Source organism: Poecilia mexicana, unplaced genomic scaffold (genome assembly GCF_051168715.1).
Source record: "Poecilia mexicana isolate PSO_F unplaced genomic scaffold, ASM5116871v1 scaffold_13, whole genome shotgun sequence".
Taxonomy (NCBI): Eukaryota; Metazoa; Chordata; class Actinopteri; order Cyprinodontiformes; family Poeciliidae; genus Poecilia; species Poecilia mexicana.
The window spans coordinates 12034818-12052948 of record NW_028263382.1 but is presented as its reverse complement, the minus strand read 5'-3'; the positions used below and the strand labels follow the sequence as shown (position 1 = coordinate 12052948).

General features: G+C 38.6%; 2 protein-coding genes across 2 annotated transcripts in view; both read left to right on the top strand.

Moving 5' to 3' along the window:
- LOC106929118 (neurobeachin-like) overlaps positions 1 to 7808 on the top strand; it is a 90607-nt gene extending 82799 nt beyond the window's left edge. Inside the window, exons 22-25 of the mRNA XM_088012111.1 lie at positions 5368 to 5585; positions 5781 to 5934; positions 7282 to 7462; positions 7795 to 7808. Of these exons, the coding sequence (XP_087868237.1) occupies positions 5368 to 5585; positions 5781 to 5934; positions 7282 to 7462; positions 7795 to 7808 (567 nt within the window). The remainder of the gene's footprint in view (positions 1 to 5367; positions 5586 to 5780; positions 5935 to 7281; positions 7463 to 7794) is intronic.
- A 3453-nt stretch (positions 7809 to 11261) lies between these two features.
- The window catches only part of LOC148155763 (neurobeachin-like), a 46486-nt gene continuing 39616 nt past the window's right edge, over positions 11262 to 18131 (top strand). Inside the window, exons 1-2 of the mRNA XM_088012110.1 lie at positions 11262 to 11268; positions 12643 to 13075. Coding sequence (XP_087868236.1) covers positions 11262 to 11268; positions 12643 to 13075 — 440 coding nt within the window. The remainder of the gene's footprint in view (positions 11269 to 12642; positions 13076 to 18131) is intronic.

Genomic DNA, 18131 nt, shown 5'->3' with positions numbered 1-18131 from the left:
GATTTATCCACCTTATTCCTAGCCCCCATGAGGCTTTGCGTGATTTATGGGCGCGACTTCTGCCGCAAACCGGAACCGCCATTTGTTTACATGTTAGCAACTCGCTAACCTACGGAGCCCCAGGGGACATGGGGAATTTTTTTTCTTTTGCGTTCCCTCGCAAAAGGTTTTGCGTTCCCTCGCAAAACTTTTGCGTTCCCTCGCAAAAGGTTTTGCGTTCCCTCGCAAAACTTTTGCGTTCCCTCGCAATAATCTACTGATCAGTTCATGCGGCATAATTGATACTATAAGCCTTTTTTACGGTGGAAGCCGTACTTTCTGCTTTAATACAAGCTTATAAGGTTTTTCCATGGACTATTGAGTTATTATCGCGGGGTAATAAGTCATCTGATTGTGTCTCTATTGTGTTCGTGTCTGAATGGTTTAAAGGGCTGCTTTCTGTGCCGTTCCATCTGAGCCTTAACAGACATAAACATGCAGTAAATAAATCGATTTTCAATCAGTTTTTTGCACCAAAGCGTTAATAATAATAAACACGTTTTATTATTATAATACACAGCAAACTAATGGTGGTAGAGGGCCGCACTGGATTAACTCGGGGAATCTCATCTGTCCGTGTATCAATCAACTCCTAACCTCTTCTTTGTTCTGTCACAATTATCGATTTTTTAAATTTTTATTATGCTCCAAACTTTGCGAGGACTGACCACCCGATCACCCGCAGCCTCATACACACAGAGCCAGCAGCGTCACCTTCCCATTCATACTTCATGACAGTCACTCCCACGTCGACACGCCCACCACCAGGTGTCAAAGCCGCTGCTCCTGTCATATCAGTAATTACTTATTTCATTCATATTGCTCTTATAGAGCCTCAGTGAAAACGTGTTTATTATTATTAACGCTTTGGTGCAAAAAACTGATTGAAAATCGATTTATTTACTGCATGTTTATGTCTGTTAAGGCTCAGATGGAACGGCACAGAAAGCAGCATTCAGACACGAACACAATAGAGACACAATCAGATGACTGATTACCCGCGATAATAACTCAATAGTCCATGGAAAAACCTTATAAGCAGAAAGTACGGCTTCCACCGTAAAAAAGTCTTACAGTATCAATTATGCCGCATGAACTGATCAATAGATTATTGCGAGGGAACGCAAAACCTTTTGCGAGGGAACGCAAAAGTTTTGCGAGGGAACGCAAAAGAAAAAAAATTCCCCATGTCCCCTGGGGGGCTCCGTACTAACCAGTTTTCGTCAGATCTTTTAGGCTATAAAATATGTGGGAGCACCAGCTATCAAAGCTTAAACGTAACAAATCAATATAGGTTTACTGCAACGTACAGCTATTGCGGGGAGGGATGGCAACTTGAAGAAATGGCCGCATTTCTTCAAGTAGCTACCCGCACCAGCATATGTATCTACTTCACTGAGTTGCTTCGGCTGCGGATGCGGATTTTCTTCCATTGGCTTTTGTCCACACAATGAAATGAGCACACATAAAGCATTTTGGGTTCTCTCTTCAAGTCTAGAATTTTTAGCCAAATTCTTTTTTGCTTTATCTGTCTGTAGGCAATGAAAACTACCGCTTTTGTTTTGGGAGCATGTTGAAAACACACTTGCAGCCACAAACTAAACGTGGTGTGTTTATTAGAATACAACCACGAACAGCACAACAGTTACCCGAGCTCCACAAGGGCATCTTACGACGCTTTCCAGTGGTAAGTTGCTCTCTATAACAGGTTAATGTGTGATTCGGTTCGGTTCTTGTGATGGACTACATAATTCCAGATATTTTATTTTGTCTTATAAATAAATTTTGCTGGCCCAATCATAATGACAAAGACTTGTATCATGAACTTTATTTTTTTCAATTCAAACGTAAAATAAATTTCACATCACACCAAGCTAATATTATGTACCTGCAGCTCAGATCTCTGACCAGCTTCTCTGCTTTTACTGTCAGTTCTTCAGAGAAAAGAGCTGCTAGCATCACTGCTAATTCACGGTCTTTCCGTTATAAAACTTAACGATCGTGTTCCTGTCGCTCCCCATGATTAAACTCACAATTACAATAATCTGTACTGAGAAGCTCTCTGATAGCAGATGGTGTGTCTGTAAACAAGTTTTACTAAATATTGTATTATGACCGAAAAGAGAGAGGTAACTTCTATCATGAATATAGGCTAGCAAAAAAACCTACAAATTAAAATGAAATACTGCTACTTCCGGTGGGTGTCGGAAGTAATACCCATAATCGTTTCCCCAGTAAGCCTCCCAGGAATAAGGTAGATACTTTGTGGCAGTTAGTTACCAGAAAAACAAAAAAAACACTCATCTCTTAACACCAAATTAATAAGAATTTACAGTTGGTAAATTTTGCAAAAGTAAAAATCAGATGTTTATTTCGTAGTACTTAGTTACCAGAAAACACATGTTTATTTGTTGTTAATCTGTATAGGTTAAGCAACAAGTATTATTGTTCAAAATACATGAGATTTCTTTTGCTCTTTTGAAATGCTCTTATACTACTTAACAAGAATGGGCTCTTTGCACCTAAGGCGTTGACGTCACATCTCCAGGAGCTAATGCGGCTCACTTTTTTCCGCTTTCAGTTACCATGACTGGTAGAAAAGACTAAGTCGTATTTCAGATGCAAAAAAACAATACTATTAACATTGTTGTCTTCCTAATATAATGGGCTTTTAAGTTTTCGTTAATTTCCAAGCGATTCTGAATTAAGAAGATGGCTTGTAAATATCTGTCGCTACCAGCTAACGCCGCACAGCAAAGTTTGCAGCCTTCACTTCACTCCGGATCAGCCTAAAACTACCAGGGATACGGATGGTAAATAAAGGAGCCTCCCTGAGTTATTTCCATGGAATCACTTCTATATTCAGCCTGAAAGAGTTTATGGGAACGAGAGAGCAGACCAGAGCCAGACAGCCGAGCAACTGATCCGCCTGTACATACTGCTGTAAACACCGTCCTATCTGAGCTCTTCACAAGAAACATGCAAAGGTAATAAAACGAAATAACACGGAGACATGAAGCAACACGGTCATATTTTTCTAAAAGCAGCAACTTTGAACCTGAACAGCTGAACCAGATCTCTGACACCAGAGCTGCGCTACTGTTAAGCTATGAGGCTTGTTGAGCTCGGAAGTAAAAAGCCCGAACCGGAACCTCCCCGTTAGTCTGTGACACTAACGACAATAAACACACATAATATACTTGAAAATAAGATAAATACATTGTCCGTTAGAATGTTTAGATACTTAAATAGCACATTTTACAAGAACAATGTCCGAGAATATTGCCTACTAGCATAAGCTAACGTTAATGTTAGCCACAAAGTTTAAGTAAAACTCACCTTCGTGTCAGTGAATGTATAACGAGGCGAACATCTTAAAACCTTTCTCCAGCTGACTGGTTGGGGCTTCGGATCAATGTACAAACCTTGGCCAAGCCCTGCAAGCACCTGATGTAAATGATATTTGTATTGGATCGGAAACAATCGAGCCGCTTTACCCCGAACGCGGAAGCTGAGGTGCAAAGAGCCCATTGTGCAGTTAGTGAATTTTTCAGAAAAGTCCCCCCCCCACCCACTTCAGCGTTACTCATGTTGCCTAGCAACTTTGAAACAGAGAGTGGCCAAGAAAAAAAAAACAACAAACTTTGGGGCCTGTTCATATGATTGGTTGAAAAAAGGAAGCTATCTGATTGGTTGTTGATCATCCAATCAGATGGACCATTTATTTAAAAAAATTAATTTGTGGATTGAGACATCAGGGGAGTCTCAAAATTCACTCACAAATGCAGCACAAGTCACGGGCCAGAAGCAGCTTGTAAATCAAGATATATTTGTGTTTGCATCAAAAATACAAGTTTGAATCTTGTTCTGTGTATTTGTGGATATCTTCCTGTGCATTTCTGGATCTCATTCTGTACATTTGCGAATCTTGATCTGTGCATTTGTGAATTATGAGACTGTTTTAGGCCACAGGGCAAATGGGGCAACATTTATTAGACTGATGAAAGCAAGTCCTATTTGTGTATAGGTATTTTCTGAGATGAAGAACGGTGACTCTGGCATCAAACTAATAAGATGTTTCTCATGTGGTTGTGTTCAGTTGAGATTATAGATTAATTTTTAACACATTAAACTACTTGAAAAGAATGTTTTAAAAGACGGACAATACCAAAAACCAACAAGAGAGCCGCATGATCAGACAAACAAGTCTAAAGTGATGAAGTTGTTTTCCCAATCCCTAGATCTTAATTCATTAGACAACCTGTGTTGTACAACTTCAAACAAGTCTTCATTTTTCTAAGGAATAAAAAAACAAGAAATGCAGAAAAATTGTAGGATGTAGTCCAATTGTACTGGGCTGGAATGTCTGTCCACAAGTGTCAAAGGTTTGATGAGTTTATACAACACAGATGTGAAGCAGTTCTTAGAAAAAGTCATATTAGAACCAGTTTAGTGATTCACAGAAAAGCTAAATCTTAAGGCATTTCTTAGTTTAGAAAGTAATTGCGAAATAAAGAAAATGTAGACATAGCTAATATCTCCTTTACCTTACTTTTTGTAGATTTGCAACAAATGATCAAATTAGACAGTCCACTTCTTAAACATAGGGAAACAAAAAATAACATAGCAGCCCTGGCGTCAAAGAGGAAGGTGAAAAAGAGGTTGTTACTGTTTGGCCCCAAGTGCACTGTTCTGTATCAACAGAGCCACAGAGATCATTTTCTCGCTGCACTGTGGATGTAATGGGGACAGGAAGGCCTGGTGCACATAAGGCATCATCCCTTTGAGACTCAGGAATCTGGGTTGCTGGAATAGTTAACTGAGGCAATATAAGGGAGGAAGAGACAACACGTTATTCTACAACAGTTGCTCAGGGTTTGCTCTTTTTTTCCCCCTCTTCTTTTAGAGGTTAGGCTCTTTCTCTAGATTGGGTCACTGACAGTGGGTGAGCAACACGCAGCTTTCACTTTTAAGGCCATTTTCCTCTCTCCGGTTACATAATTGCTTATGTTGAATTCATTGTTTCTGATTCTAAAACAGGTTTTATGCTGCATCTTGCTGACTCATTCATCTTATGTTAGACGTCTCATTGAGCATATAATACACTTTTTTTGCACCAGCGAGCAGAAAGAGGTTACATAACTAAATACTTTAAACCGTCAGTTTTTGTTTTTCATGGTGAATGATCTGACAATTGCTCTTTATTTTACGATCGAGGTCATGATCAGAGCTATTGGATTAGCATCTATCCTCCACATTCTACAAGCATCACACTGCATGTGCTTTCCAGGCTGTATTTGTTTTGGTGATAAATTGCTCTCCCATCAGAGTGTGCATGGACGCCCAGTCTCTCAGCTGGAAAAGGACATTCGGGCGGACCTTGGCTTTAGGGCCGTCCCCATAACAGAGGAACAGCGACATCAGTTCAGCCCTGGTCCCCGCACTACAATGTTCCGCATTCCAGAGTTCAAATGGTCACCCATGCACCAGAGACTGCTCACTGACCTGCTATTTGCTCTGGAGAGTGATGTCCATGCCTGGAGAAGGTGTGTTAAGTGTATTATGTGAACTGAAGTAATTGTAGAGGGAGTTTAAACATGATCAAAGGGAGGGGAGTTTTTCTGCGTAGCGATTGCTGATCGGATAAGAATGGTTCAGAATAAATACTGTATATTCAACCCCCTCTCCCCCCCAAAAAAAACCTGTCATGACGATAACCTTGTCCCCATGTCTCTCTGCAGCCACTGCACCAAATCTGTCATGGACTTTGTTAACAGCAATGAAAACATCATTTTTGTCCACAACACCATCCATCTCATCTCCCAAATGGTAGATAACATAATCATCGCCTGTGGAGGGATTTTGCCCCTTCTTTCTGCGGCCACCTCTCCCTCCGTAAGTGCATCTGTACCGCACTCTAGGGAAAGGATATATTGCCATCTAGTGGATCTTAAGTGCAACTGCTTTGCTCTATATGTGTCTTGCATTTACAGCGATAACATATGAATGTGCATGCAGTGGTACTTTTTCAATCCAAAATGTGTTTTTTATTCAGATTACACGTAGTGACATATGTAAAATGTTTGGGACTTTGAATTTAAAAGTGTAATGCAAATTTTATTTTCAGCTTAAAAATGACTTTTCCACCACTGAGCAACAGCCCAGACTTTTTCTCGTAAGCAAGCCTCTTCATTGGTTATTAGTTGTCTCTGGTTCAGGAGTAGTTTAATCATATCCTGATGTCTCTCTGTGCTGTGGCTTTTAAAGAGCTGACATTAGTTCAAGTCCTTGACTCTGGAATCTGCCCCAAACTTATAAATCAACTTGTTTTCCAATTTACTCAAAGCTGCCCTTATCACTGTTGCTGGCACATCTTTTTCAACCAATCTTTTTTCCTTCTGCTATACTTTCCATTAATATGTCTGGATATAACACTTGGGGGAGCGGTCAACTTTTTTAGCAATGAATTTCTGTGGCTTACCCTCCTTGTGAAGGGTGAACAACTGTCAAGTCAGCTTCTCCATTATGGGATATGCCACTACACATTTTTTTTTTTTTTTATTAAAAATGTCTCTTTCTGAAATTTTCTGAAAAACTAAATTTTGGGTTTTTGAGAATGATCAAAATTCATAAAACAAAAACAAAACATTTCTCATATATTACTATATTACTCTTTGTGTAATTAGTCTATGCAATAAATAAGTTTCACTTTTCGAATTACTGAATTTAAAGTTTTGATAATCTTTTGAAATTCACCAGTATGTCCACAGATAGTTGTTCTGTGATCATCTTGTGATTATCCTGATTTTGAGTTCGTTGTAAATACTCTTGTTCACTTCGATAACTTTTACCTTTCAACAACCTTGTCATTTTTGTTTGACTTGTATCCCCATTTCATAAATAGCAAAGAGACGTTTTATGGCTAAATGGATTTTAATAATATTTCTTTCTTTATCTTTTTTGGCACTCAACTAGACTGTCAAGGTCAGTACTGATGCCATTTAAAATACTTTCTTTTAATGTTGGACCCTATTGATATTTTCTTTTAGAAAAAAAACCTCTTAAATTCCCTCTGGTTTGTCTTGTTTTCCTTATTTGCCATGACATGCATTGACGAGCCACTCTATTTCAGTACTAAATATTTCCATACTTACAGCCTTGCTTTTGTGAAAGACTACTGGCTCAATTGAAAACTTGTCAACTAAATGTTTTACACTTAATTCTCTTGTTTAATCACTCAAGACTGAGTTGGAGAACATTGAGGCGACGCAGGGCATGTCCTCAGAGACGGCCATCACTTTCTTGTCTCGTCTCATGGTTATGGTGGACGTTCTGGTGTTTTCGAGCTCCTTGAACTTCAGCGAGATCGAGGCTGAGAAGAACATGTCCTCTGGTGGTTTGATGCGCCAGTGCCTCCGACTGGGTAGGTTCTGTTTCCTGCTGACTGAATGTCAGTGCGAAGGAGGGGATGGAAAATTACAGTATCATTAATTCATGCATGTACAACAGAAATTGAATTGAGTTGGAAGATACAATAGTGTTCGCTTCACATAATATTAATTCCTCTAATCCCTTTAAATCCCCTGTTTGATCAGCAGAGCTAATTAATTTAAGGATCCTTTGGTAATTGTGTAGTAAATTGTGGAATGCAGAGGGTTTCTTTGCAGTTTTTATTTTTAAATTCCCAGAGAGCAGGGAGACTGATCTGCAGTGCAGTCGTGTTCTCTTCGCAAATGCCTTTTGTGTTTCTGTTAGATGGGGGAATCTGAGGTTTCCTCTGCCTTTCTGTATATCTGTTTTTCAGTGAATGTAATCAAGCAATAGTGAATTGTACTCAAACAAAAACAAATAATTGCTACATTCGAAATTAAGTCATTCTAGAGTCAGCTGTTCTTTCTTGTCTGTATAAAGTCTCATCTTTATCCTCGTGTTTGTGCCTTTGGGTTTGTGTGTTTGTAAGTTCGCATTTGGTTGATTGTTGCCGTCCCCAACTTGCAGTTTAGGGGACGGCAAATAGCCTTCAGACTTCAGTGTCCTTTTTCCAAACATACAATTTCTCATCACTGCTTTAGTGTGAAATCAGTCTGGCTGCTGATTTTCCTCCTGCTCCCCTGGCCGTCAGCCTGGAACAAATAGTCATCAGAGATAACTGATTAGGTTTAAAGACGTCATGCATGTTATCAACATTTAATTTTCATTTGATTCTGAAATGGGACCCTGCTTGTGTGCTTGGTGTGTCCTTTGTGTACAGTCTGCTGTATGGCTGTAAGGAACTGTCTGGAGTTTAGACAGAGGCACAACAACAGGACTCAGGAAATCTTACAGAATGCTGTGACCTGCAAGGTATGATATAATGAAGCATTTCACATATTGCAAATCTAAATTCTGTTACTTCAGCTAGTTAAATATTTCATGATCATTTTCAAAATTTGCCATGAGGTTTTTGTTTTGGTTTTAGTTCCTGTACATCCGCCTTTTTATGCTTCCAAAAAAAACTTCTTTTTTTTTCCAAATAATTTCAAAGCGAGTGATGATGAATTTCTCTTTTAGACATCTGGGGAGGCTGGCCCTACTAACCTGTCTCCAATCAAAGATCCTGATCGGCTGCTGCAGGATGTGGACATCAACAGACTGCGAGCTGTTGTGTTTCGTGATGTGGTGAGCCTGATCAAACTATCACAATGCTGTTCAAAGTCAGTCCTCAGGAGCCAACGTCCTGCGTGTTTTAGTTCAACCCACCTAAATCAGATAAATGGGTTATTAGCAGGCCCTTGAAAAGGTCTGCTAATATGTGTAAGGAACCACATCTTAAACATAGATGACACTGGCCCTTGAGGATTGAAGTTGGACACCTTTGGTTTGACCCTTTCCAGAAGACACACAAATGTTTGTCACAATTTAGAGAGATATCAATCAGTTTTGTGACACATTATCAGTTTCTGTTTTTTGCAAGTGTTTGACCTGATGAAGCTTTCAGTTTAGCATAAGCTAATTTCTTTGTAGGAGCTGTTGGAATCCTGATAATATGTTTTTCTAGTCTTATTGCCATGAAAGGTAATTAATTATGTAGACAATATGAGGCAAACATCTGCTGCTGGCCAGAAACAAAAAAAAAGAAAAAAGAAACAAAACAAAAAAAAACTATAAAAAGTTGCTAAATTTGTTGCTGCTCGCTTCTTCTAAAGAAAAGTGTGTTCTGAAGACTTGCCTTTTGTGACAAAGTTTATGACTAAGCAACATTGTAACAGCTTTTTCTCACTCGTTCATGGCTGAAATTAACCACAGTCGCTTCTTGGTGTGGACAAACTAGCTTTTATTAAATAGCTTACGCCTTTTACGCTTTCCCTGACTTCACTTACTGACACCATAAACCAGTGGTCCCCAACCTTTGTCCTCAGGGCCCACTGTCCTGCATGTTGTAGGTGTTTCCCTGCCGCTACACATGAATGGCTGATTAACAGGCTTCTGCAGCAATTGAAGGCATGCCAAGGAGGTATTGCAATCATTTGAATCAACTGTGCTTTAGTGGGGAAACGGCTGAAACATGCAGTAGAGAGAGCCCTGAGGACCTGGGTTGGGGACCTGTTAAGGTTAATGAAGCACAATATTGTCTGGTTTCTGTCACTAACTGATTTCTTGGTAAATACTTTCCCATTTCCCATTTTGGAGTTTTAAGTGCAATAAGTCTTACTTACTGGAAAACAATAGGCATATTTTGTTAGTATGTTGAATAACTATTCTGCTAAGATGGATGTTTTTAGTTAAACCTATTTTTGGAAAGTTGCGGCATTGTATTTTTATGTACTTCTGTGTTTGTAAGAAAATCCAGCCATCTGAATAGAAAGCTAGATAACTATTACGATGTCTTCCCACAGGATGACAGTAAACAAGCCCAGTTCCTGGCTTTGGCTGTGGTGTACTTCATCTCTGTCCTCATGGTTTCCAAGTACCGCGACATCCTTGAGCCTCAGTGTGAGCCTGGGAAGATGAGCTGTCAGTTAGGCCGCAGCGTTCGCCAGGAGATCAACTCACCGACCAGCAAAGGTGCCACGCCCCTTTCTGTTGTTGCGTCCGTTCTTCTGGCCATCTAATCTTAGTTTGAAGTGACTGTGCCTGATTAACAAAATGCTAAGTATCCAGAGTGTTTTCTCTTGTTCTGTTGCCAGCTTGTAGGAGCTGAATGCTCATTCACTATAACAACAGGGATACCCCTGCCTGTGTTCCACCAGCTCAATATGATTTATTCATGAGTTCTGCTAATTGCACTGCACACAATTCAGTGTGGAAGCAAATAGACTTGTGCTGAAGTCTGAAGTTAGAAACTTGAATAGGCATCAACATCCACTCTGAAATAAAAGGTAGAAAGTGCCTGGCGTCATAAATCATACATTAAGTCACATGAAAGGAAATCATTGGCTGCCCTCAAAGGTTTAACACAATGTCTGCAGCAGTGGAAATTGGTTTTGTGAAATGTGCGAGTGAACATACCTTATCAACTTTCATTGAGATAAAAGGTGAAGTGAATAAAAGAAAATAGAAGTAGGGGAGAGCGGCCAAAGGGAATATGTAAGTGTAATTTAAAGAGCTGAGACCACGCAAAGAAGATAAGCAGTGAGAAGTTAAGAGATGAAAAAGCTGTGGGTTTTTGGGGCAGTGGAGCCAGGCTTGCTATTTTCAGCCCCATCTGTCAGTGCCCATTAGGCAAGCAATCCACCAGAGGAGAATGGGATCATAGAGGTTGCTGGGAGGAGAAAGGCACACTGCCGCCTTCATAAATTTCACCAGAAAATAGGGGAATTTTCCAGACGGCATGTGGCAGACGATTGTCTGATGGACCAGGAAGCTCGTCGACTTGCAGGCTAAATCAGGCCCTGCTGACCGCGTTAGGGGGCCATGTGATGAATATTAATATATTTGCCCTTGCATGTTAGCAACCACTGGGTCGGGATAAACTACAATCAAAACGACAAGGAGCTTCTGGAACTCTTTAAAAATAATTGGAGAACTAGATAAACTTTCTTAGCTTCACCTTATGTGTTCTTTTTGTCGCAATATGTATTAAAATGTTATGTATTATGCTAATAATAATAGTAATAAACAAATGTGGATATATAGAAAAAAAATCAATCATGTTTTATTAACACAGAAGGAGAAAAAAAAGTCAAGTTAATCTCACTGGAAAATCAGAGCCTCTGGAAAGAGATCTTAGAGGCTCCCTCGGCATGTGGCGTACTCTACATATGCGATATGTGCTCTTTGGCTTTGAATGTAAAGCTGTCTCTCGCATGCCTTCTTTCTGTTAATAATTTAGATGGTGCTGAATTCATCTTTCTCCATTTTATTAAACAAACACGGTGCCTTGCAAAAAGTATGAGTGCCGGTTGATCTTTTCCACATTGCAACCGCAGACTACAATGTGTTTCATTAGGAGTTTAGAATACAGACCAACACAAAGTTATTATGTGGTTATGAATTCGATTATGAAGATATGAAAGCTGTGATATGCATTTGTATTAAAACCACTACCATACACTGCAGTAACAGTATGTTTCAACTCACTATGCTAATCTAAACACTGACATTTGAGTCCTTTCCAAAGTAGCTCAAGCTCAGTGATATTGAATGGAGGGCATCTGTAGAATACTGATAAACAATATGGACCAAAATCTTTATAACAATGTTTTGTGGCATTTATTACAATACTCATCAGAGTGACAATAAAAAGTATTTGCTACAGTATTTTTAGCAATACTGTTTGCCATTGTATTCACACCTATAAACACAAATACAAGTTCAAAAATGGTCAAATTATCTTTATCAAATGGGCTGCTTTGGTACATCAGTTACATATAGTAATGCATTTTACGGCTAAAAAGCATTTCATCATATTTTTTGAATGTTTCTATATTTAGGGAGCGTCTCATAGAAGCAAAGGCAGTAAAATTTATAAGTGGAACTGGGTTTTGGCCACATGTGGAGGTTTGCAGTTGTCATTAGTTAAATTTTACTATTATCCTGATAAGTCCTAATTATTAAGACATTGCTTTTTATCTTTTTTTTTTTTTTTCCACAGAAACAGAAAAAAGCACAAAAATCATTCATCAACACGGTAGACATTAATTCTCAGATTTTGCCACAGATTCAAATTTGAATGTAAATCTTGATTTCATCTGGACCCTTCTAACGCTATAAAGCTGTTTTAATTTAAACCAGTCCTGGTAAAGATCTGCTCGTTTTACTGATTGGTTGACATCTAATGCAGATGGTTGCATTTAAGGAATCGGGTTAAAGGGCGCAAATACACAACACAATGCACGTCAACCCTGTATTATTTATTTTAGAAATAAAATGAATTTCAGAAAATCAAACCTAAAAAGAAAACATTTGAAATTTGTTGTTGTAATGCTTTGACATCTGTAAAAAAAAAAAAAAAAAAAAAAAAAAAAAAAAGTTCAACGGGCAGCAATACTTTTGCAATACACTTCTTGTTACCATTAGGTAACAAGAAGTGTATTGCATCAATGACACATTTTTTGGCTGTTATTTATTTTATGTATGCATGTCAGTGCCTGAAGCTCCCTAATTTGTGTCTCTCTTCTACAGAAACTCCACTGTCATTCACAAGCAGTAAGGAGATATTTTTGCCATCTGAAGACCTTCACATAGAAACCTCTTTACCCCACACAGACTCTGGGATTGGGGACGAGCAGGTAGCCAGCATCCTTAACGGGTCTGGCCTGGATCACAAAGTGGGAGGAGTTAGTGCTGTGAACGAGCTCATTTCCACACTTTCCTCTGAGGTGAAGAAGTCCCAGGAGATCCTGTCTGAACCTTCTAATGTCGAGGTGCTCAAATCGTCCTCCTCCGTCATCAGCGTTAGTCAGTCCAAGAAGGGCATCAATGTCAAGGAGATTTTGAAGAGCTTGGTTGCCGCCCCGTTAGAGGGCGTGGAGGCTGGACTTGAGCCAGTGTCCTTCCCAGACACTGCTGCAAAGGCCCAGGCTGTGCTGCCGGTGCAGTTTCAGTCCTTTGACAGGTGAGATGTTGAGTCGGTTACTAATATGTAACTACCTGAAAATAACTGCCATGGATCATTATTGCAAATGTATCTTTTTTTTTTTATTGATTTCAGAGTAAGTCGGTCACAACATGTTTTTTTTAGAGTAGGCATTAAGCATTATGTATATTCTCCCACTCATCACTCCTGTTTTGGAACTCTGATCTAATACTTTGGATTTTATATTTAAATTCAAGCATTGTTTTCCACCCACACATTTGCACCAGTTATTAGCTACTTCCAAAATTAAAAAAATGTATATATATTTGGGTGAAAATTGTCATGTTTACGTAACGGTTTTACTTGGTGAATGCTTAGAATTCACTTTTTTAAAAAGGCTTCTAGCTGCCTTTATTCATTAGTAACTGGACAGGAGAAAGGACAGAGAGAAAAGGGGAAAACATGCATTGAGAATTGTAACCACTGCTCAACCATGTGGTGCCCCAAATTTGATCACGTTTTTGAGATGTAAACTGATCTTTTGACTAAGATAGAAGAAAAATGATAGAATTTGGTGTTTTAATGTTTAAAACAATGCCGTCTAACTCTGGCCTTCACCAGTCAGGACCCTGCATCATGTTTTAGATGTGCCCCTGCTCCAGCACTGCTGTATCAAACAACTGAATCACCTCTTCAGCAATATCATCAAGTTCTATAGAGGCCTGTTGATGAAGTATTTCTGAGTAAGTTTTTTGATCCGGGGGGGAGAACTACAAAAAAACACGCAGGACTAATTGGAAACCACTGGTTTGAAGTATAAGCATCATGCTTTCCATTAGCTAGTGACAACCTGGGAAACATGAAAATCAAAAAGAGATTTGTGGTTGTTGATGAACCTGGATGCATGTGGTCTCTCAAGTAACCGTAAAATTGTTATCTTAATCCATCAGGATTATCTCAGGTATGCAGGATGGCAGTAATGGTTTCCAAGATGACTGGAGCACATTATTTATTTCAAGCCCACTTGTTTTGTGCTCTTTCTCTTCACCAGGAATTTTTTTGTGTTTGAAATGGTCTCTCAAGCACTGTCGTGGTGTTTTAGTTTATTTACATTCCTGGATTAGATTGAACCGCACAGTAATCTGTCTGGATCCGACTGTTTACAAACCTGCTGCTGGAGGGATTTCAAGCTTGAGCTCCCCCTGATCCCAGATTCCTTCTGGCTGTTTTTTTTTTTTTTTAGCTGCTTTTGCACAAATGTTCTATTTCTGCCACTGATTTCACATTGTTTATGACAAATTCAGCAAATGCACACCCTTGAAGGGTGAGCAAAACACGTTCTGAAATGAGAGCAACAATGGACACTTCTTTGTCCCTAATGTATTCTGTTGTTGAGCTTGGGCTAGGTGATCCTGATGAATGGAGGGGGAAACATGGAGGAGTATGTGGAGAAAGGACAGCTGACAGGACAGGGGTCTCCTGGGTGTTGATGACAGATTGAACAGAAGCGGCCACAGAGCACGCCACGGCCGGCCATCGTCCTCACAGCTCACATCCGTAATGGAAGCTGACAGCCTCAAATTAGTCACCGCAGCAAAGTGTATTATTTTTGAAATGCTTTCACACAAAACCTCCTGACCACATTTACAACTTTGTCTAATGCTTTTCATGTCCCCCCTCCCTCCTGCTTCTATTTGCTGTGTCTAATTGTGTGCCACCTGCCAGTGAAATGAGCTGCCAACCATGGAAAGGTCTTTCATTTGTCTGTCAGGGAAAAAGTAGATTGAGAGTGACAATATCAAAAAAGGAGGAAAAAAATGCCTTAAAGTGGAGTGCATGGGCGCCATCTGTCATATAGAGGACAGGTTTAAACAGCACAGCAACCAGACTTCCACTTGACCTGCAAGAAATACAGTAAAGACAAACCTCAGTAATACTCCGCTTCCTTCCTTTTGTCTCCCAACCTTCCAGATTAGATATACTTTTGGTCCTTTAATAACGCATGAGAAGATATATATATATATATATATATATATATATATATATATATATATATATATATATATATATATATATATATATATATATATATATATATATATTTTATTTTTTTTGTGTGTGTGTGTGTGTGTGTGTGTGTGCAAGTGAAATGTAGTGCCTTGAATTCATGCCCTTTGTACATGTTCTCATTTCAAATTGAATTAGTTGTTTTTATGTGGCAGACCAACACAAAGTAGTGCGTTATTGAAGTAGAAGAAAATAAATGTTTTTTTGTTTCTGAAGAAAGGTATCCCCACAGCATGATGATACCTCTTCTTTGCACCTCTGTGGGGATGATGACATTTATTTTTTGTTTATAACAGTCCAAAAGTCAATTCTGGCCTCATCTCAGAGAATTTTCTTCCACATCTTTGGCATGGCCCGTATGTCACTTCTGGCAGACTTAAACTGGACCTCTTAGGGCTTTTCTTTCTTTCTTTGTTCCTTTCTTTCTTTTTCTCAAAAATGTCTTTTTTTTTCTCGCCCCTGCTCCATAGCCACCAGATTCGTGGAGTAGAACAGATTCTCCCTCCTCTGTATTTTCTCCTGAATTACCAGAAGCCTTTTGGCTTCTTCTCTCATTAATGTTTTGCAGCCTGTCAGTTTAGTTGCATGACTGGTAGATTTGCAGTAATGCCTGAAATTGTTTTTTTTTTTGTTTTTTTTGGATGCAGCTAGTTCTCGATAATGTTCAAAGCTTGGGATGGATAATCTAATCTTGCTTAAAACTTCTCCACAACTTTATCACTGACCTGTTGGGTGTGTTTCTTAAACTTCATAAAACTATTTGACTTTTGTCACTTCTGGTTTTGTATTCCTGTCCAATATTGTTTGGTTCATTCTTTATCTGGCTATGATTTCCCTTTGTGCAACTCTCCACAATCAGTCGGTGCTCGTCCTACCGTGACGAAATGTGAAATAGTTCGCTAGTTGTGAATATTTTTGTAAGCGCAGTGCTTTACATTTTCTCAATGTTTCTTAATAAAGAAATTTAGATTAGAATCTTATCTGGAATTTATAAAGGAAATATTTCTTTGGTTACACTTTCAGTTGCCATGGACTTCATTAATATTCATCCTGAGATTAATCCTTGCTTTATTCTCTGCAACTCAATTAAGACAATCCTATTAATAAAATATGTACTAGATAATCTATACATGATTCATGAGCACTAGACGTATGAATTATTCATGAGAAGAGGTCTATGTTTTAGCAACATCCTGCTGATCTAATCCAACATCTCAGCCAGGCAGAAAGAAAGGCTTGCTTCTCCCATGATTTTGGGAAGCAATAATAAATTCACACACGGTTTCTACAATTAATAACATGCTGGTGTTGGTCTGAAATCTGTCAATTTAGCAGAGTATAACTGTAGATAGCTGTCCTAAATAAATAACACTTGTAATCAGTGTTCTTCAGAGCACAGCCTTATCCCTGATGGTATCAATATTTTAGTAAGCTCCCAAGCACTTCTTGAATATTTCTTCTTTATTATTCAGTGGATTTTGATCCAAGTTTCAAATAATTTGCTTTACTGCTGTTGTCTGTATAAGATGCATACTTGGCTGTCCACTGGGCAGCCAAATATGTTCACTGTATATGCAGTTTTTGTAGTTCAAATACAAAAAAAAAAAAAAAACTTTGAAAAATAAAATATCAATGTTTTAACAAGCTTGAGCAAAATGTGCAGTGTAGTAGAGGAGAATATGGGCAAGTGGTAATAAACCACCCATAAATGGTTTGCTTCTAGCTCAGCGTGCTTCTTGCTCGTGATCTGGGAGATGGAGTGTGGATATAAAACAGCCACAAAAGACGACAAAAGTGCGTGTTGTTTTGCAGACCGAGGATATCTGGGGATTTGCTTCAGATGACAACAGGCTTAGCTTGTGACAGTGCAAAGGCCTGGCCTTTGTCACCCAGAGTAACTGCAGGATATTGAACGAGACATTATCTGGCACCTTCACAAACTCAAAGGCCAACTGCAGACCCGATAAGGACAAGCTTCTCCTCACTGTCAGGGAGCTGCAGCAGACCCAAAGTCACTCTACCCTTTTTTTTTTAAGTCCTTGGCAAGAAAAAGACAGCATGCGAACAGTACTTTGAGTTACTGGGCTGCCTGTTTTCTTTTGAAAGGTCATGTGCAAGTTTTATTTTGATCTTCCACATGCTTTCTGTCACATTTTTTTTGTAAATGACCTGTCCTTTTCCATTTTTAGCAGTGTGAGATGTATAGTGTAGTTCTATATAGAGAACGGAAACCATAATTAATGTCCTTAGTTTTTTTGTGTATTAAATTAAAAAACAAAACTCACAAGTTGCATCTGTGTAGATAATTGAGGTAAAGATAATTTAATTTCTTACGGCCTTAACCGTGGGAACTAAAAATAAACTAATTTAATTTACAAGCAAGATGAATTATTTTTATTTTTAGAGCAAAGGTTTATGTGCACGGTAAAATACAGCACCTCTGTGAAGCAACTCATTTGGTAAATACCTTCTTTATTTATAGCAGCCTTCACACTTATTGGTACATCTAGGAAATGTGTGTAAAAGCCTGGAAATAAATTATATTTTAATTCAGAAGCATACACCATTCAATCTCACCATTTTTTTTTCATTTTTGAAAATACGCACAAAAAAGATGTTTGGTATTTTAAGGGACAACAGTGAGAGCAAATTCAAATTCATAGTGAGTATTTGCTGAGATTGATCACAAAACCACAAACCTCTTTTTAGAGAGCTTTTAGTTGGGGACGTTTCAAGTTTAACATGTTAAAGATCAAAACTCATCTTCATTACTTTTTGTTTTGTTTTTCCATTTTATTTATTTTCCTTGGGTCGGGGTGAATCCATAGTCTTGGGATTATTATTTTTTTTAGTTTTAGTTTTTTGTTACTGTTTTCAGTGAAACAAAATATATTTAATTCTAAATCTAACAACATACAATAAAACTTCAAAAAATACGTACGTGCATTTAGGTTTTCCCTTTTGTTTTTAAAAGAAAAAAAAAAGCCTCCTATCCAAAGTCCTGTTAGTAATATTCTCACAGTTGCTC